This window comes from Gekko japonicus, unplaced genomic scaffold (assembly GCF_001447785.1).
Source record: "Gekko japonicus isolate JY-2015 unplaced genomic scaffold, Gekko_japonicus_V1.1 scaffold1379, whole genome shotgun sequence".
Lineage (NCBI taxonomy): Eukaryota > Metazoa > Chordata > Lepidosauria > Squamata > Gekkonidae > Gekko > Gekko japonicus.
The window spans coordinates 17,703-38,609 of record NW_015163644.1 but is presented as its reverse complement, the minus strand read 5'-3'; the positions used below and the strand labels follow the sequence as shown (position 1 = coordinate 38,609).

The 20,907-nt window shown below is 42.6% G+C and overlaps 1 protein-coding gene across 1 annotated transcript in view; it reads right to left on the bottom strand.

Annotated features, from left to right (window-relative positions):
* The window catches only part of DOK6 (docking protein 6), a 133,423-nt gene extending 118,407 nt beyond the window's left edge, over positions 1-15,016 (bottom strand). The window contains exons 1-2 of the mRNA XM_015407626.1: positions 14,962-15,016; positions 12,281-12,400 (exon numbers count right to left, since the gene is read on the bottom strand). Coding sequence (XP_015263112.1) covers positions 12,281-12,400; positions 14,962-15,016 — 175 coding nt within the window. The remainder of the gene's footprint in view (positions 1-12,280; positions 12,401-14,961) is intronic.
* Between the last annotated feature and the right edge of the window lie 5,891 nt (positions 15,017-20,907).

Below are 20,907 nucleotides of genomic sequence, written 5' to 3'. Positions count from 1 at the left end.
GTGATTCCATAGGATTTCCAAAGGAAGAGATTTCAGAGGTAGTTTGCCATTGCCTGCCTCTGTGTAGCAACCCTAACCTTCCTTGGTGATTTCCCACTCAAGCACTAACCAGGGCTGATCTGAGATCTAATGAGATCAGGCGAACCCGGGCTATTGGATTAAGATTACAAAAATTAATGTCAAGTAGAAATCTAGAACAAGGCTGAAACAAAACCTAGATATTAATATGGCATATTAAACAATACAGAAATTACATACTAGGGTAACACATACAGCAATGGACAGTACGTACTATACACACTAGTACAGTCCACATTCTTTCCCCCTTTATTAAAGCATTCTTTCCAAATCATTCTGATACAAAAAGCCCAAACCTTTGTAAAAATGTCCTCCTGCATAATTCAGTTTTGCCTTGCTTGCAGAATACCAGGAGAGTGGGAGCCTCCCTGACATCACCAGGCAGGCTATTGCATGAGGTGGGGGCCACAACAGAGAATGCACATGTAAGGGCAGTTGTTGATCTTGCCCATTTGCAGGATGGCACCCACAGAAAACCCTGCTCAGATAAAAGGAGCTCTTGTGGCAGAGCATGGGGGAGAGAAGGTCTTGCACACGAGGGTCCAAGGCCATAAAGGGCTTTACATGTGATATCCAATTCTTTGAACTGAACTGAACGAGGCTAATATGTACACCTTGCCTCTGATAACTGAGCTGTGGCATTATGCACTAAGTGGAGTCTCTGAGTTGACTTTGAGGGGAGACCTATGTAGAATGCATTACAGTAGTCTAGGCTCGATGTTACCATGACATGGATCCAGCTATCAGATCAGCCTGATATATGAAGCTCAGAATGGCTGCAAGTATAAATGAACTAATGTAGATGTGACCTGAATTAATCTATTATTTCACTCTAGGTAGCCCATTCCTAAATTATCCCAGACAAATATGCCCAAAACACAGTTGCCTTAACTACATATTCATCATGGCTCTGCATTATTTATATTCTACTCAAGACGGACCCAATGCTGACATCAGCTCATCTACATCTTGCTTTTGTCTGTCATCTTTGACACAGATGCCCTGCTCCCCCAATCTGGCTACTCTGGTATCCCATCCGGACACTTTCATTGACTTGGGTCTTCATCAGATGGACATTTGTGACTGAAACTACTCACAACCTTGTAAAGTTAAAATTCTGAAATATTTAAGCTAGATAGTGTCTGCAAACTTGTTCAGAAAATCAGCTGCTTCTAAGGATCGAAAAGATGTTCACAAGTGAGTGCAAGCATTTGAAGGGGTATCTTGGCTCCATTGGTGCAACACTCTCCCTACCCATCATTTTAGATTACCTTTGAATTCTTTTTTTAAACAAAATTTGGTACTTGTTGATAGTGTGAGGAGAAAAAAAATATGTCAAAAATGAGCCAGATAGGTAATGCAAAATGTTACAAAGTGAATGGAAATTGAGAAAGGTTTACTTGAGGAGTCTGTGCAGCCAAAGAACTCTTCCATATAAAGGAAGGTTAAAGATCCCAGGGCTATAAGTAAACTTGTCATTCCCAATATTTTTTCTGTCTCAGCCCATTTAATTTTGGCCTACTGATGCCTTCTAAGCTCATTCACTCAATGTCACAGCTATCTATTCTCTTCTTTGAGGCTATATTTCTCATTAATCACACTAATGGGTGTCAGTCTTGCAACATGTACTCTAAGGCTAAATTCCCAAGTGTTGCATCTCTCTCCACTGCAGGATATTCTGATTTCATTTTGTGCAGTTTGGGTTTTCAGTGCTTTCAGCACAAGTGCAGTGTGCCTTGAATGTGCTACTCTTTCCAATTGCTTAAATTCATATTCCCTTTTTTAATCCAAGTGCATCAGCTTATGTTTCTTTTCATAGTGCCATTTTCTATCCACACTACACAGTCCACCACACATCCGTCCCCTTCAGCTTACACTGCTGGCGAGGTAGGTGAGTGCAGTGTGAGGCCAAATCCACAATGCAACTAGTAGGCACGGCAGGTCTTCATTATCACACAGTCTTCCCCCAGAGCCATCCCCTTTCACTTCCCCCGCTGCCAAGAAGATGGCAGTGCATGGTCAACCCTTTCTGGGAGTAGGATGTTGCCGGGTGGCAGTAGGCGTGAGCCACCCACCCTTTCTGAATGTGAGCGCTCTCTCTCTCTGTTACTGGGCTTTGGGTGTTGGGGCTTTGAGCCAGACTCTCATTCCCCCCCCCAACAAGAATAGATAAAGACTGCTATGCATGGCCAAGGCTTTTCCCATCCCAGGGCCTAGTTCTGGAGTTGTGGCGGTCTTTCCAATTCTCTCTCCCTTTCATTGTCTCTAAGCCACCACCTCCATCTTCTCAGTTGTGGTGGGCCCTGGAAATATAGTAATGGACTGCACAGCACTCCCAATCATAGTCCCGGCAGCAGGGTAGGATCAGGGTAGGCCCTGCCCTGCCAACACTGTAACAGTTGGGGTGGGCCTGGGAAGCACACAGCAGCACAGGGGGTGGTTTCCAGGCTGGGCTAGTCAGGGCATGAGTGGGATTGTCCCTGCCATGCAATCATCTTGACAGTAGGAGTGGGTGAGTGGATGGGCCCGGGGAGACACAGCCACCTGCACAGATGCAGTCTTCATCCCTGGGAGGCAGCAGAAATTCAGCCACTCCACAGTCGGCTGGACTGGGGAATGAATGGAAGTTTCCCTGCTCACAACCTCCAGTGGTAGAGAGTATTGTGTGTAGGGGAAGAGGATTGTATTTAACCTGTTGATTTATGCCCTGTTGGTTCATGGTGTCTGCTTACTCCTACAGTGTGTGTGTGCTCCATAACTGTGTAAATAGTTAAATAAATTCTTTAATTTGGGCTAATAAACTGTGTTGTGCTCTGACCACATAGTCTCCCCTGCTCTGCACAATACCAAAGGGAGGGGGTAGCCCAGGGAAGCAAGGAAAGGCCAGACCCGGGGATCCCCCAAAGATTGGGGATTCCATCTCCAAATAGGGAGATTTGGCCAGAGGGGTCTCACTGTCCTTCTAAAAAAGCACTGACGATTCTATGAGTGGTGGCAGTGAACTTACGGAGTGAGATACACCCACAGGACAAGGGTGGGAGGAAAACAGCTGAGCTGTAAACTGGAGCCCATTTCGCCACAGTACGCAATCAAGCTTGGTTCAGATAAAGGAAGGAAACCCTTTGCAGGCCTTTGTGAGGAACTCATTGGGGCCAGTCCTGACTAGGGTTGCCAGCTCCAGGTAGGGAGATTCCTGGATATATTCTGGTAGAGTCTATGGAAGCCAGGGTTTGGGGAGGGGAGAGACCTCAGCTGAACAGAATGCGATACAGCCCACCTTTCAAAGCAGTTATTTTCTCCTGGGGGGAGAGATCTGTTGTCTGGAGTTCAGTTGTGATACCTGGTGATCTTCAGGCTCCACCTGGAGCTTGGCTACCCTAGGCATAGCTGTCAGTACTCCAGAGCAGGTTCTGCTAGATCCAGGTTCTTGCTGTAGAACCTGAGTGGGTGATTTTGGACCAGACACAGACTTTCAGCCTAACCTACCTCACAGGGTTGTTGTGCAAGTCAAAAGGGGAAGAGGAGAATGATGTAAGCTGCTTTGGTCCCCATTGCAGAGAAAGACTACTTTTACTCCTGGGAAACCATTACTGCCAATCTCCAGGTGAGGAGGTTGCCAATCTCCAGAATTACAATTGCTCTCCAGATGGCAGAGATCAGTTCCTCTGGAGAAAATGGTGGATTCTGTGGCAGTCAGGGCTTCAGAGCATGGAAGAGGCTGAAGGTGTGTGTGTGGGGGGAATGGAAAGCTGAAGAGAGAGCAGGAAATAAAGGTAGGTTGATTATTGGCTGGGAAGGAGATAGGGTTGCCAACTCCAGGTGGGAAATTCCTGGAGATTTGAGAGGGTGAGGTTTGAGGAGGGGTGGGACCTCAGACAGGTACAATGCCATAGAATCCACCCTCCCAACCAGTCATTCCCTTCTGTGGAAACACTGTTGCCAATCTCAGGAGAGGGGTGGAAATCACTCAGAATTACAACTGATCTCCAGGACGGAGGGGGGAGGATATGCAAAGGTGAAATCAGAGGGGCAGATAATGGCAGGTTTATGCTTCGCTGGAAGGAGATGGGGTTGCCAACTCCAGGTTGGGAAATTCATGCAGATTTGAGGGGTGGAGCCTGAAGAGGGTGAGGTTTGAAGAGAGGGGGCCTCAGTCAGGTACAATGCCATACACTCCACACTCCAAACCAGCCATTCCCTCCTGGGTAACAATTGTTGCCAATCTCCAGGTGAGGGGTGGAGATCACTCAAAATCACAACTGCTCATCAAGTAGCAGAGATTGGTTCCTCTGGAGAAAATGGTGGACTCTGTGTCATTATACCCTGCTGAGGTCACCACAGCACATTGATATTGAGTGCCCAAGGCCTTGGCACTCTCCCAGAGCCTCTTTCTAGAGCTCATTGTATTTATTTCCACAACGGGCCTTATTCTTAGTTGGCATATAAAATCAGTAAGATAAAACTTCATCAAGCTAAAATTACATCTATAAATCTCTACCAAAATTTTAAGACAAAAATTCAGCTATCTGTACAGTTACTTCTGGTGTCTTATCAGCAAGGAGAAACCTAATTGCATTATCAGAGTTGATCATAGACAGTAGGGGCTTAATCAAAAGTAGTTGGAGATATGAACGAAGTGGGCAGCGTAGCAGAATATGAGCTAAGGTATCAGGTTCTCTAAGTGAGCATTTGCAGATTCTGTCACATTTCAGGATGCCTCTATATCTACCTGAGACCCAGGATGAGGGAAAAACATTGCATCTGGCCAACATAAAGGCTCTGTGTTGCAGTGGGATCACCAAATTAAAGAAATATTGTGCCATACTGTTTGGTGCATATCTGAGGCCAAAGGAAAGGGAGGAACAAGTGCCCCCGGCACCAGCCTGGTTTGTTTCAGCTTCGATGTCCCAAATTCTTTTACGAATCGACTGATATATAAAGATCTCATCTTGATTCTCCAAGTTGTCAAGGTCAATGCCAATTGAGCGTATTTTAGACGTTACAGCCTGTGACCACTTGGATACATATGGGTCCATAGTCAGGAGTGCAAGAACGCTATTCTGAGGGGCACTAAAATGGATGTGAAGCCAATATTTAATAGTGGTGAACCATGCCTGCGAGTCTAAAAGCTGGAGACCCAGCTCAGCACAGAGAGAGTAATAGGTAACAGAGTTAGGTAGTCCAAGAATGCGTTGCAAGAAGATTGCATAGGTTCGGTCAATCTCTTTATTAAAACTTTGTATCCACACAGAGTGTAGTCGAGAGACTACTGTGGCCTGGAAAATTCAAAGGGCGGCCAGGACTAACTGAATTCCTTGTTGGTAATAAAAATGAGTGACAGCCAAAATCCTGTTTTTAACTAACAGAAGCAGTTGGTCCCAATGGGAAGACCATTTTAAATTATAATGAAACAAAACACCCAAATATCTAAAGGCTCTGACTTGCTCAATTCCCCCCCCCCCATCAATTTTTCACAGGGTGCGTTGCCACACCCTGGAGAAGACTAGGTTTTTTGTTTTTTCATAATTAATTATAAGAGAGTTCTGTTTACAATAGGAGGAAAACATCACTAGGGCACGTTTAAGTCCTATTCTAGTGGTAGAAAGAACCATGGTATCGTCTGCATACAGTAAAATGGGTATAGGTAGAGAATTCAATTTGGAGGCATGCCCATCTATTGCTGCAAGATGTATAGGGAGGTCATGAGCCCTCTTTAAAAGACGTTAAGAAGCCTTTTAAGAAAAATCTTCCCAGTTGATGTAATTAAACTAGTAGTGTGTTTCTTTAGATCCTTCCTATGAACTCTCCTTTGAACAGAACATATAAAATCTTATCTGGGCAGCCTGCCTTAAGATGATCTTCAAATACAGGCACCTGAGCAAATGGGAGTTCATTTTTTCCTCAAAACGAGGATTCTAAACCACCCCAATTTAGAATCCTGGTTTGTCTGGGGGAAACAAACTCCAATTGTACAGACATTGGCAAACAGATACTGCAACAAACTGGAGTTTGACTGAAAGCTCACCAGACCATAAATCTTTCACCTGTACTCTACCCATGAGGAGGAAGGGATGGAACACACAAGCATGTTTCTATCCATCATCACTAGAAATAACTTTGCCAGATTATCTGAATGTGGCCATAATTCGTTAAGTAACTTGGAAGTTTTAAACAAAAGAATAGTATAAATATTTAAATAATAAATTAAAACCAAACTTTAAAGTTAGCATCAGGATTGATATTTATGTTTAGGAATGCAGCAGAACAGCAAAACCATAACATCTAGTATATAAACAAGTATCTGTTGCTAGAACAAAAATGTGAATATGTCTATTATTAAATGTCCTAACGGTATAACAACTGTGATTACTGGGTAAGAAAAAGCTACATCACTTTAAACTACCCAAACCTATATCATGTAACTATAAACTTTCTACATTGTGTAAGAAATAAATTAAAGGATATTGTCAGGTCCTGGCAGGGTGAATAGTGAATAGTCTTATAACTTCACTGCTGTGACTCAACAGCAGATTCATATAGGGCATCAGTTGGATCTCTCGCATGTTTCGTTAATTATGCAGTTGGTCTATGAATGTGAAAAGCTCAATGATGGAGAAAGTCACAAAGATTGTGGATCAGCTTTTGCATGAGGAAGTGCTCTGAAACTTGCAGTCTCTTCCTATAAAATGTCAACTGTAATCTCAGAGAAGCTGCCTCCTCTGACATTTCATTACTAATGAATGCTGGGAGTAGAGGGTACCACACTTTGGTAGCCCGCTCTTATCTGGCTGACTCATTTCAGAAGGTGGTGTTGGTTCTACCCTGTATCATTTATGCTATGGGATTCCACAGCACCTTATACCAGCTTTGGCTGATACAACAGATGCAGTCATTCCTTGTAAAACATGATCTGGCCATGCTGACCTATGCTCTAATCATATCTATGTTAGATTACTGCAATACATTGGTGCAGAAAATGGTCCAGAAGGGTCAGCTGTTCCAAAATGCAATGGTCAGGCTATTGTCTGAGGCTCGATACAGGGATCTCACTGAAAGATCTGCACTGGCTGCCTGCTTCAGGCACAATTCAAAGTGCCATTTCTTACTTTTAAGACTTTAAAGTACCACCTTATTTTATACTCTAGCTCAGCAGTTAAGATCTGCTTTGTGTCCCTGCCTTCAGAAGTGAAGGGAGGGGGGTAATGACATTTTCATTGGAGGACCCTTGCATTTGGATCACACTCTCCTTCGAGGCTCACCTGGCGCCTATCTTCCTGTCTTTTAGGTAGGACTGCCAACTCTCCTGGGTGAAAAATCCTTGGAGATTTGGTAGCAGAGACAGCGGAAAACAGAATTTGAGGAGGGGAGGATGTAAAGCCAGAGAGTCCACCCTGTGAAGCTGCCATTTCCTTGAGGGGAACTGATCTCTGTAGTCTGAAGATCAGTTGTGATTTTGGGAAGACTCTGGGCCTTACCTGGAGGTTGGCACCCTACTTTTAGGTTATAGGACAATACATTTCTTTTTACTTAGGACTTCACCTGTTTTTAAAGCTGTCTTATGGTGCGCTTCCAGCCTGAGGACTGTTTTTTTGTGTATGTTTTAGGCTGCTCAGTGACTGTTTGCCACTTTGAGCAGGTCTTGGGAAGGAGGAGTATAAATGCTCTTAAATAAATAAAGAAATACTAACAGTAACTGAATGACCACAAGAGCCAGTTGAGATAACGCAAGAGCCATCAGCTCTTATTTTGCACTAACAGGTGTTAATCTATTGGGATCAATTCTCATTTCTCTGAGTTCTAGACACTGTCTGCCACAGAAAGAACATCTATGAAACTAGGCTGTTTGTTCAGATAGGCCTACTCGTAGTGACTAGGTCACTGCTTTTAATGCCACTAGCAAAATAACATGAACATAAAAAGAAGGTAAACTTTTAGTTCCCACGGAAATTCCAGAAAAAGCGAGATATGTGTTAACTGTATTGAGTACTCCTTATGTTTTGTATACTTCTAAGTGCATAATGCCAATAAAGGTTGTTGTATTGACAAACGATGTCTCTATAGAAATTCTTCTTGCAGAGTAGAGACAATCTATTTTTAACATTCAAAGAAAAGATACAGCTTCGTTTGAAATCTGAAAGTTCAACAGAAGTGGGGAGAGAAGAACCATATTGGAAAGGGGTATTCGGAATACACAATATACTCAAAATGTCAAGAGACATTTGTCTGCTCTGTATTGGAGGTCAGTGTCTAAAGTGAGGCATCACAGATTATGAACAAATGTTCCTGATAAAACAGAGTATCAGCCACAAGCCAAAGAAATTAGAAATTACTCGAGAAGCACATTAGAGGAAGGGTTCTAGTGGTTTAAATGCTAACAGAAATAGAAAACGCAAGATTTCAGATAACAAGATGTTGTGCAGAAAAAAAATGCCAACAAATATTGCAAGTCTTTAAAATATATCAGTCCAAGTTCATATAGTATTACAAGCAACCTGCCTGCATAATACGGCAGGCCTATAATTATGGCTATGATGGCAGTCTGACAGACCAGTACCTTTGTAAGACATACATAGAATCATAGAATCACAGAGTTGGAAGGGGCCATAGAGGCCATCCAACCCACTGTTCAATGCAGGATCAGCTCCTAGAGCATCCCTGACAAGTGTTTGTCCAGACACTGCTTAAAAATTGCCAGTGAGGGGGAGCTCCCTAGGTAGCTGATTCCACTGTTGAACAACTCTTACTGTAAAAACGTTTTTCCAAATATCCAGCTGGTACTTTCTCACTCTTAATTTAAACCCATTATTGTGAGTCCAGTCCTCTGCTGCCAAAAGGGACAGCTCCCTGCCCTCCTCTAAGTGACAGACCTTCAAATACTTAAAGAGAGCAATTATGTTCCCCCTCAACCTCCTCTTCTTCAGACTGAACATTCCCAAGTCCCTCAGCCTTCAGCCTTTCCTCATAAAGCTTGCTCTCCAGGCCTCCAATCATCCTCGTCATTCTCCTCTGAACCTGCTCCACTCTGTCCACATCCTTTTTTGAAGTCAGGCCTCCACAACTGCACATGATACTCCAGGTGTGGCCTGACCAATGCAGTGTATGATGGGACTATGACATCTTGTGATTTGGATGTTATGCCTCTGTTGATATACCCCAAGACTGCATTAGCCTTTTTTGCCGCTGCATCATACTGGCCGCTCATATTTAACGTACGGTCCACCTGTACCCCAAGATCTTGTTCACACATACTGCTACCCAGAAGTGTATCCCCCATCCAGTATACATGTTCCTCATTTTTGTTACCCAGATGTAGAACTTGGCACTTATCCTTGTTAAATTGCATCATGTTCACATCTACCCACTTTTCCAGTGTGTCCAGATCTCATTCAATTTGGTATCTTCTGGTGTGTTCACTGCTCCTCCCAATTTGGTGTCATCTGTAGCTTGGGCGTGCAGCTTGAGTGATCATATTAGAAAACAAGGTGGTTGTGATGGCTCAGAGTTCTTTCACCCAGCTTTGGCTGGTGCGTCAACTGTGCTGGTTCCTGATTCAGTCAGATCTAGCCACAGTGATTCATGCCCTAGTTACACCTAGACTGGACTACTACAATGTGCTCTACCCAGGGCCACCCTTGAACAATGTAAAGAACCTGCAGCTCATACAGAATGTTGCCTCTAGACTGCTGGCTTGGGCCAGCTACTGGGAACACATGACCCCACTACTACAACAATTATACTGGCAACTGATCAGCTCCCGAGCCCAACTCAAGGTTTTGCTTTCGTCCTTTAAAGCTCTACATGGCTTGGAACTGGGGTATCTGAAGGACCATCTTCTCCCATACAGGAATCAGTTTAGTTTATTATTATTGCAATCCAAGATCGGCAGTCAAGAATATCAACAATACATAATACACACTGGGCACATAAAATAGATATTCTGTACAGAAAATATATACCTATACGTATATTCTACCTATGCTGGAAGTTTTGGGACTGACGCAATAGGGAGAACATCTTAGCTGAGGCAGAAGCAGGTTTTAGAAGTGGTCGCTCCACAATAGACCAGTGCTTGATTCTTTGCCATCTGGTGGAGAAATATACCAGAAGGCAGCATGGGGCACTTTATGCAGCCTTTATCGATAATAAGATGGCATTGGATAGCATCTCATGTAACATCTTATGGCTAAAACTAGAAGCTTCCACAACAGATCACAGACTGCTTGCCTTATACACACACTACATGAGAACAACTATTTGTCAGTGAGGTGTAACCCACAAAGTCATCTGGTTGCATCTTTGCTCCCTTATTATTTAACTTCTATATAAACTCCAGGGTGCAGACCTTATCCAATCCCAACTTTAGTCCACCCAATATGGCAGGTAGACCAATCTCCACACTATTACATGCAAATGATGGGGTTATTCTATTTTATACCCAAGTAGGGCTCAGAAGAGCCTTCCAGGCACTTACAGCTTACTGCAAAGAGGAGCATTTAACTATCAATCTTTCAAAGACCCAAATTCTTCTTTTCTCTAAAAGGTTTACCAAACACAGATGGCAGATTGATGGCCATGAGATCGAACAAGTTAAAGTGTTCATGTATTTAGGTGTACTGTTCCAACCATCTGGCTCATGGACAACTCGGCTTTCCCATGTAACTGAATCTGCTCAAAGAGTGGCTACAGCAAAAGGGGGCTCTCATTTACCATATGTATTGAAAGTCTTTCAGGGCAAGGTGGTTCCCCAGCGTACGTATGGTTCACAGACATGTCTGTGCAATGACTGGAGTAAACTAGAAGCAATCCCGTCCAAATTCCTCAGATCCTTACTTGAATTACCTTGTTGTGTATCCAGTGCCCTGCTTAGGCTAGAAGCAGGGTTGGTTCCACTAGAAGTGCGTGCTTGGTTCCCAGCTACATGCTTCTGGCTCAAGTTAAACCTCTCCTCCCCTGGATTAACTTCATTAATCCTTTAAGACAATTTTCACTTCACAGTGGGTGAAAGCAATAGAGGACAAATTGCAATGACTTGGTTTATCCTTTACAGCTTTACTGCATCTTGGGTTCTTGGGAGCCAGAGCATTAATCAAACGGAGTCTATGGGACACTGCCCTTCAAGTCGACGGATCACAGGCCCACTCTGCTCCGGCAGTGGGAAACTGTAACAAAATTTTGTTCCATTGAGTTACCTTTACACATTAGAATTCCACAAACACTGCAGAGCCTTCACTCTGGCCTGGTTTAATGCCCTCCCATCTGCCCTTCTTGAAGAGAGATATGCATGTATCATCTCTGCCCATGTCACATCATCTCTGCCCATGTCAATCTGGAATGGTAGAAACAATCAAACATGTCATCTTACATTGCTGATTTTACCAGGACATTCAGAAAACATAAATAACCCCAGTTCAGTATGCTGTCAAAGGCTTTCATGACCGGAGTTCATTAGCTGTTGTAGATTTTCAGGGTTGTATGGCCGTGGCCAGGTCCTACAATGCCAAGACCACGGCCATACAACCCGGAAAATCTACAACAGCTAATACCCCAGTTCAGTCGAAATATCCAGGTAGATCAAATTATTTTTATACTTCTCTTCTTCTTGTCGACTGTTTCAATGAAACTATCCTTAAGGTAGGAAGATTCTGCACTCTAGCATGTTTAACAAGGCAGAAGAACATGGTCTAGTGTTTTAATATTTCTATTATTACTATTAACTGTATATTTTATGTATAGAATATCTATTGTATGCATCCATACAGTAATCAATATCACAAGGAGGAACCATCCTGAATGTCCCATCAATCAAAGAAGCTTGTCTGGTGGTCACACAGAGAGGATCTTTTCAGTGGCATCCCCATTATTATGGGGCAGCCTCCTCAGGGAGGTAAGCCTGGCCCCCTCACTTCCGATCTTCAGGAGGTAGTTGAAGACATTTTTATTTAGGACTGCATTTGACTGATTTAGTTTTCATTTACTGGCAGTACGAATTGGGAGTTTTTAAGTCTAGATTGTGACTTTTCCTGTGTTTTTATAATTGTTGTTTCGGTTACATTGTGTTTAATGTGTTTTTATAATTATTATACTGTAAGCTGCCTCAGATTCCACAAGGAAGAAAATAGGCTAATAAATGTTTTAATTAATGAATGAATGAGTAATATATTTAAAGCCTTCGGATTCAATATTTAAAGATTCAAACACTTACCATTTTGCTCTCTCTGAACTCCAGCAGCAAGCAGATCAGGTTCACCAAGACTTATATCATTAAGTCTGGTTCCTAAACATTCTATACACAGATGTTTGCACCACTCTTCCGCTTCAAGCTCTGAAAGAAAAACAAAATAACCACCAATAAATAAAGAACAGCCATGCAGCATTTGTGGTATTTAATTCAAAAGAAGGTAGAATATGGTAACAAGATATGATTTACAGAGTAGTAATTCAACAGCTTCCAGTTTTACAGAAAGTAAACACACACATGGGGTGAGGGCACACACACGACACATTGCCTCAACTTGATTTATGAATGCTTTTGTTAAAAATATTCGTGAGTACTCTTTACATTAACAATGAGAAAAAAATAATTGCAAAGTATTTACTGTGCTGGAAATCTGATCACTTGCCCATTAAGGGCATCAGTTTTTGTTCTCAGATGATAAATCACACAATCAATTTTTGTTAGCTATATTGCTTTTGCAGTTGTTGTATGGATCATCCTTATGATGTTATTAATTTTCCTGCCATCAAATTAGCCAGTATAGTCACTCTCTAAGTGAAATAATCAGTAACAGATGAGGGAGAGTATGGTGGGGTTTTTTAAAAGGTAAGTGCAAAAAAGCATTGTGTTTCATGCTCACTTTCAAATGATTATTTTTCCTATAATGGGTTACTTGAAGGAGTCAGATATTGATATATTCCATCAAAGGCACCATGGCTTTTCCTAGAATAAGAATATTAGAACGGTAGAACCTATCACACATTACACCTTCATGGATCACAGTTCCACATGGATTTATTTATCTTTCATTTTCCATGAGTTATCCATCCTGCAAAAAGAAAAAGGAGGATCTATTCCAATTGCCCAATATGGGGTCAGAAAAACTATGCTTCCTAGACCAGACAGACAGATAATCTGAATGAAGGTGAGCATTCTCTTGTGGTACAGTTTGTTGGCTTGATCTGTGTTTTTCATACTAAATAAAATTATTAAGTATTTTCATGCATCAGTCTTATATTGTATTAAACCCTATTTTGTAACATTTATGCTAACATCTGGTCATAATTCACATAGATATGAATGCATCTATTCCAATTGCCCAATATGGGGTCAGAAAAACTATGCTTCCTAGACCAGACAGACAGATAATCTGAATGAAGGTGAGCATTCTCTTGTGGTACAGTTTGTTGGCTTGATCTGTGTTTTTCATACTAAATAAAATTATTAAGTATTTTCATGCATCAGTCTTATATTGTATTAAACCCTATTTTGTAACATTTATGCTAACATCTGGTCATAATTCACATAGATATGAATGCCGAACAGAATAATTTATAATGCTACTAAATATTCTGGTAAATGTAGGTTTTACTTTTGTGTTATAAACCTGATGGAAGCAGGAGCCATTGAACATTTATGTTAAAAGCTTCCATTACCGTAATTACTTCATCCCCACAGCACATGCTGGTAGCATGACCAGATCGTAGAATGTTAACCTCATCTTTGATGCTTGAAGCTAGCTGCCAATTGAATATGTCTCTGAGATCAGCAAATATTGGTTACACAGAGACATAGTAGCTAGCACGTAGGGTCCCAGAATTCTGGAAAGCCATGACACTCATACAGTGGGCCAAGTGATAGCACACTGAGTAGCAGTATTAACAATAATACTGCCATACACCAAAAAGGCAACTGGATAGAGCAGCTCTGGTCATAATTCACATAGATATGAATGCAGAACAGAATAATTTATAATGCTAAGTCCCCAATATTTTCTGTATGGTGACCCACAAATCCAAATTTACTTGGTATGGTGACCCATCCACGGATGGCCCAAAGATTTCTGGCATCCTAGGCAAACTACGATCTTGGCACTCATCTAGTTCAGCATTCCACTTGCTAAAGTGGCTAACCATCTGTTTTTGAAAAACGAACAAACAACGCACAAAGGGTGCAGCTGCCCCCACTATGAACCCCAAGCAGGTGGCATTCCAATGTACATAGCCTTCGTGGATGGAGGTTAAATTCCAGCCTTTGACTACCCTTCTCCCTCTCCATTACTCCCTCTAACCCCACCCCAAAGATTCTAAGAAACTCACTCTAGTAACCATCAGGACACATTTTATTTGATGAACATGTATAAGCAGTGAAGAAAAAATACCAACTAATGTGTGATATGGAAGATACTGTTTCCAGGGTCATATCTTGGTTTCCAAAATACAAAAGAGAACAATGGAAAGGGCATGGGTGGCCATTAGAGAGGGCTGGTTCATGACTCACTTTCAGGGCTTCATGACCCACTTGAGTTCTGACCCATAGGTTGGGAAACACTGGGACAGAGGTAAATCCTAATGTATGCTTCTGGATTACTTAGCATCAAATCAATGACTGTGGTACTATGTTTACAATATGTGCACTCTCAGGATTACTTTATATACACTCAGTCACTTGGGGACTTCAAAACACACAATTATACTGGCATGTATTCAACAATCTGCACTGTCTCTGACTACACTCCACTGAGCATCCCCCAATATTGCTCCTGGGAATTAGTGGGCCCTCAAGGGAAGGGGGGAGTCTGCGCAGGAGAGGGAATTGGCATAACCTGTATGGCTGAATTCATGCCTGTACTCCTTATAAGAGCCCTGCAATGTAGTTTAGTCTCTCACCTTCATTTTCCGGGATTTTGTTTGATGTGAGGACCAAACATGCCAGCAGCCGCATTACAGGAACTTTTATAAAGTCCACTACATACTATCTTTTTGAAAGCTTACATCTAAGATTTTGTGAGGCAGGAGAAAGAACTGGATGAGAAAGAATGAATTATTTCTTGAACCAGGCTATGACTCCCTATGCAAGCATATTAAGTTAATCTGGTTAGACCACTGGTCCATCGAGCTCAGAATGACTAGCAGTAGCTCCCAAATTCTGTTCAAACAGCCATGTCAAGAGAGTACATTTCCGAATTTAGGCATAAAAAGAATGTGACATACCACAGAACTACAGCCCCAACTCATGGAGATTTGTCTTACATTCAGAACATGATGGAAGTCAACTCTGCAAGTCTCTAAAACACACTCTGGATAAAGTTATTAAATCTGTTTTCAATACAGCTTGCATTGACCTTGTAACTTACAACTTTGCTACAAAATGGTATCATCTATAATGATAAACAATTTTTCACATGGTAAAAGTGATAACAGCTGGTTCTCATTTGATTATGCAGTCCTAAAAAGAGCTACATCCTTCTAAGTATTGAAGTCAGTAAGTTTAGAAGGGTGTAACTGTTCACAAATAGATGGAGAAAGGTGTAATTCTGAACAGTAAGTATATCTTCAGTGTGTTTCTGTAGACACACAGGCACAGAATAAAAATATTGTGAACTGTTGCCTATGCAATACACACTTCATGAACATGATGAAGTGGGCTCTACTTTATAAACCATACACAATAACAATGCAGTCCTAAATGGAGTTCCACCTTTCAAAGTCCACTAAAATCAATGGGCTTAGAAAGGTGCAGCTCTTTATCGTATACCTGTTAATCCTTAAAGATGCCGTAAGACTCTTCTTTTGTTCTGATATGGTGGACTAATAACCACCTCTGGAATTTGTCTCATATTTGTTGTGTAGACTCTAAGATCTACACAAACATCATTATTGTCAAGAAATGCAAAACATGGCATAATTAAACCAATAAACCTGGTTTAAAATACCCAGCATTTGAAGACACAGTTTGACATGATACACAATTTTGTATGATACATTCACCTCTCCCCTTTTGTATGCTGAATAACACTCCAGCATGGTTCCTTTACAAAGCTATATTTAAATAATCTGGAAAAAACCCAATGTTTGGAACAACAAACTTTCATTAATTTTAAAGGAAAACACCTAAACACATGTAAAATTAATGATTTAAAACATTTTTTTATCTCTAGGTATTTTTAAATCTTCCTTACTCCAATATGGCATGCAAAGACTACCCCAATGGAAAAACTGACAGATTTCTTGGGTGGTTTTCTACAAGTGTGCCAGACAGCCTCTTTTCTTCAACAAGAACAGTAATGGGGGAGGGGGAGTGCCATCACTACATTTATTTATTTATTTAATTTTATTTATACCCCGCCCTCCCCGCATGCGGGCTCAGGGCGGCTTACAACCCAGAAGAGATGTTATCACACTCTAGAAATTTCTGGATCTCTATGACAAAAATCATAGATATCTGGGGAATTCCTAGAGGTTCGTGACATTATTTCCCCCCCCCCCACACACACACACAAACACCCTTTTTGCTCCCACTCTGTTCTCAGACCGCTTCGCGCCTTTTCTAATCTGTAAACCTGACGAGGGAAATATGTTCATTGGTTTAAACCTGGTTTGAATTTCCTTTTAATACACCTTCCCTGTGTATTGTAGTTATTCCTAACAATCTCTGTATGTTCATGATCAACCATGCTTTGGAAATAAATCTTGCTTCTTTTGAACGTGGATCTATTCTCCTGATTTGGGATCTAACACTCTGGAGCCGTCTTTCCTGAGCTAAGGCAAAAATGTGTGAGCTGGAGACTAAAAAACTATGAGCTAGCTCACACTAACTCAGCTTAGAGGGAACACTAGGCGTGACTCCTCTCTTTAAGTATTTGAAGGGCTGTCACTTAGAGGAGGGCAGGGAGCTGTTGGCAGCAGAGGATAGGACTTGCAATAATGGGTTTGCACTGGCTGGATACTAGGATTTTATTATTATTATTTACAGTAAGTAGTGCAACAGTGGAATCAGCTACCTAGGGAGGTGGTGAGCTCCCTCTCACTGACAGTCTTTCAGCAGCAACTGGACAAACATTTGTCAGGGATGCTCTGGGGCCAGGCCCGTAGCTACCAAGGGGCCCACGGGGCCCAGCCCCCTAGCGTTTTAAAGGCCTTCTCCCCAAGCCTTGCCTTCCCCCGGGCCCCATCCTACCTGATCACCTTGCCACTTGTGGCAGGCAGACTGAGGGTAGGTGGCAGGCTCTCCCCTAGAGCATGCCCCATCCCAAGGAGCTTCCAAAGCAGTGCAGCTGCCAAGGGAGGGGTAGCATGGCGGCGGGTGGCAGTGGGTGGGGCCAGTCACAGGGCTGAGGCAGTGGCAATGAGGTGGCCTCCTGGCTTACACACCCGGCACACCAGCTAGTGGATGGGGCTCAACAGCCTGCACCACAGAAACCTTCGACTCCTCTGTGCAGAGGCGGGGATGGGCATGTTGGAGGAGGAACTCACTGCTGCTCACCAATAGGAGCTCCAGTCTTCCCTTTCCTCATGGCAGTGGCAGCAGCAGCAGCCACCCCTCCAGGTTGGCTGCCGGGGGATCAGCAGCACCCCAATCTCAGCCTGTGGGGTGCCACCTCTCTCCCTCCCTTTCCAGCAGAGAAGTCCAGTGCACTGGCATTCTAAAGCAGGGCTTTACCAAGCTGTGGTGTCCAGACACAATCCCCTGCCTCATAGCAGCAGGTGAGTGAGTGGCCTTGGACAGCCAAGCCTCTCACCCTTCCTGGGGAGTTCCAGTGTGCAGCACACCTGCCTTTCTGTTGGGGCTGCAGAGGGAGCGCTGCTCAATTGGGCCAAAGGCAGGAAAAGTGGAGGCGCTGGGGCAGTCCATTCTCTACGCCTCTTGCTCTGGCAGAGGCAAGCTAGTGTAGTGGTTCTGCTCCTCTTCCTCCTTGAGAGTAAGAGGAGCGGCACCACATGAGGCATAGAGAATGGCCCGCCCTGGGTTTCCCTTGCCGTAGTTCTTTCTCCTCAAGAGTAAGAGGAGTGACAAGGGAAGCCCGGCAGAACCCCCACATGTCTATGTCACTTCCGGAAGTGACATAGAAAGTGACGTAAGTACATTGAGGCTGGGGGCCCCCATTAAAAATGTCGTAGCTACGGGCCTGTCTGGGGCTGATCCTGCATTGAGCAGGGGGTTGGACTAGATGGCCTGTATGGCCCCTTCCAACTCTGTGATTCTATGATTCTAAGTGTGGTGACATGAGGTAACCCTATTTTCTACCCTAGCTGCTTTTTTTGTCTACAGAAAGTAAACTTAAGTAGTATTCAGCTGTGCTTTGGAGATGCTGTTTACTACAATGTACAGGTTACAGTGTCCAAAGAGGACAAAGTTGAACAGCCACTTTGCTATGAATGCTGCCACAAAAAACAAAACAAAACCTGGGGTAGGTAATTCACCTCAAGGGTATTATTATGGTTAAATCTGCTTCTTTTAGAAAAGAAAGGTACAAGCCAAGCAGAAATGCCTTGGGTTAATCTTTTTGGAAATGTGTGCACTGTGTAGCATGCAGAACTGAATCTAGGTTTGGTAGTTTAAACACCAGGAAATATCAGCAGAACAGTATATGTCAAAACATATATTAGTAGACACAAGAACCCTCAAAATGCTACAGCTCCTTCATTCCAGCAATCTGTTTTGCTAACTTGGGGGTCTAAAAGATTAGTAGGGTTGCCAGCCCCCAGGTCCGGGTGGAGGTTCCCCCACTTTTGGGGGCTCCAATTTGCCCCTGGCCAGCTGGGGGCTCCAATTCACCCCGTCCACCCTTAGAATGCCCCCCAATCCCCCCACTGAAGTGAGGAGGAGTCCTGGCAACCCTAAAGGTGAGGTAGGATATAAAGGGACCAGCAGCCCCATTTTGCATTGCTTTTCTTGCACAAGAAATGTCACTTGCAGACAAATTTGGCGGATAACACAAAGAAAAAGTGCCTTTCCCCCTAAATTTCCAGTTAGCTATTAAACAAATACACCATTTCTATTACTTAAGGTAGCTAGGTAAATTGTAGACATCTGGCACATAGCTTGTGATTTTAACGCCACATGGTATTGTAGCTCAAACCCAGTTTGTTACAGTTATGGATATTGTTAAGTAATTTTGGAACATTTCATGCTTTTACGACCTCTGCCATAAAAGCTTCTATTTGTATTCAACGTATTAACTACTGCAAATGTACCACTCATTGGACTAAGGAGAAATAGTTTGCTTTTCCAAATATATTGTTGCATCAATTGCCTTCAATTTTTGCCCCACATAGCAAGTATAATTTCTGCTGAATGAAGCAAAACATTTCCATTGCATAAATCAAATATGGCTTTATATATTGATAATCAAAGCCTCATCGGAATTTTTGCTGCAATGCTCTCACTATTTGAAACTGCAAAAAATCCTTAAGTCAAGAGGAAAAGTAATAATGCCTCTTCAGCAAACACTAATGACAGTCCATGAATCACTGATGAGAAAGCAGCGCATACAATCAGAGGTAAATGTGTAGAGAGTACACTTCACACAAGCAGATACTTCTGTGCTTATCTATGAACTATTTTTAAATTTCCTGGATGACTTAGAGGAAAACTTAGAATGGGCAAAGAAATTACAAAACGCATCCATTTTTCCTATATATTTCTTTAGGCCTTGAGACAGAACAGCATTTTCTAGAAATCAGGATTTCTTCTGCTGAATCACAATACTGCAAAATTGCTGTGAAGTTCCCATTAAACATACTGCTAGAAAGTACAGGAATGCATACCGTAAAGTTCCTATGTGTGGTTATCTGAACCTTATGTTTGAAATGGTCATTTTGGGCTATGGATTTTACTTTCATTGGGAAATAATCTCTATGAAAAACTGAGAGGTCAGGGTCAGAACTACTCGTACTACTGCTGCTGCTGTGTTGCTGCTGCTGCTGCTACTACTACTTTTTTGCATTCTTGAGAAGAACTGCTAACTGTAGATCCTGAACTGGCTTAGGAACAGTTGGCCACAGAGACTGTAAACAAGGAGATGGTAAAAATTCAAATAACTTTAAAAAGATGCTTTAGTAGGGTTGCTAGCTCTGGGTTGGGGACTACCTGGAGATTTGGGGGGTGGAGCCCAGGGACGGAGGGATTTTGGGAGGGGAGGGGATTCGCTGAGGTATAGTGCCATACAGTCCATCTCCCAAAGTGGCCATTTTCTCCAGGTGAGCTGATCTCTGTTGCCTAGAGATAAATTGTAATAGCAGGAGCTCTCCAGCCACTACATGGAGGTTGCCAACCCTATGCTTTAGGCTGCTAAGGTGTATAAAACCAAGGATGGCTCAACATCCCACCCACATCCTTTTCTAGAGATACACAATAAAAATCAGATTTGGAGTCAGTTCTTTTGATCTGTTTTGATCAACAGAACCTCCCCTTCCAATTAAATTATCAGGCTCTGCACCACTCACCAAACAGATTCTGCTTCCCAAATTTCAGAAAAATGGGATATGAATTGGCCACTCTCTTACATATAGTGATTATCCCCATTTTATCAGCAGTTAAAAGTCTCAGTTGCAGAGTAGGTAAACAGAAACATGAACTGGCTTGTGGTCCCACCCCCCTTTTCTGAGAATGGGCTTATAAATTTCTGTTGGTTTACAGTAATTTAGTACCTGGGCAAGGGGTGATAAACTCTGTCCCTCTTGTGTCTTATCTCAATGACTGCTGTTTCTTTCAACATTTTGCTACCAACTTGCTGACTTCTGCTATCAGAACCAATCCAGGAAAAATTATACTTGAAACAGTGAAAGTAAGGCAGTGTGTGGTGTTTGTGTGTGTGTGGGGGGGGGGGGAAT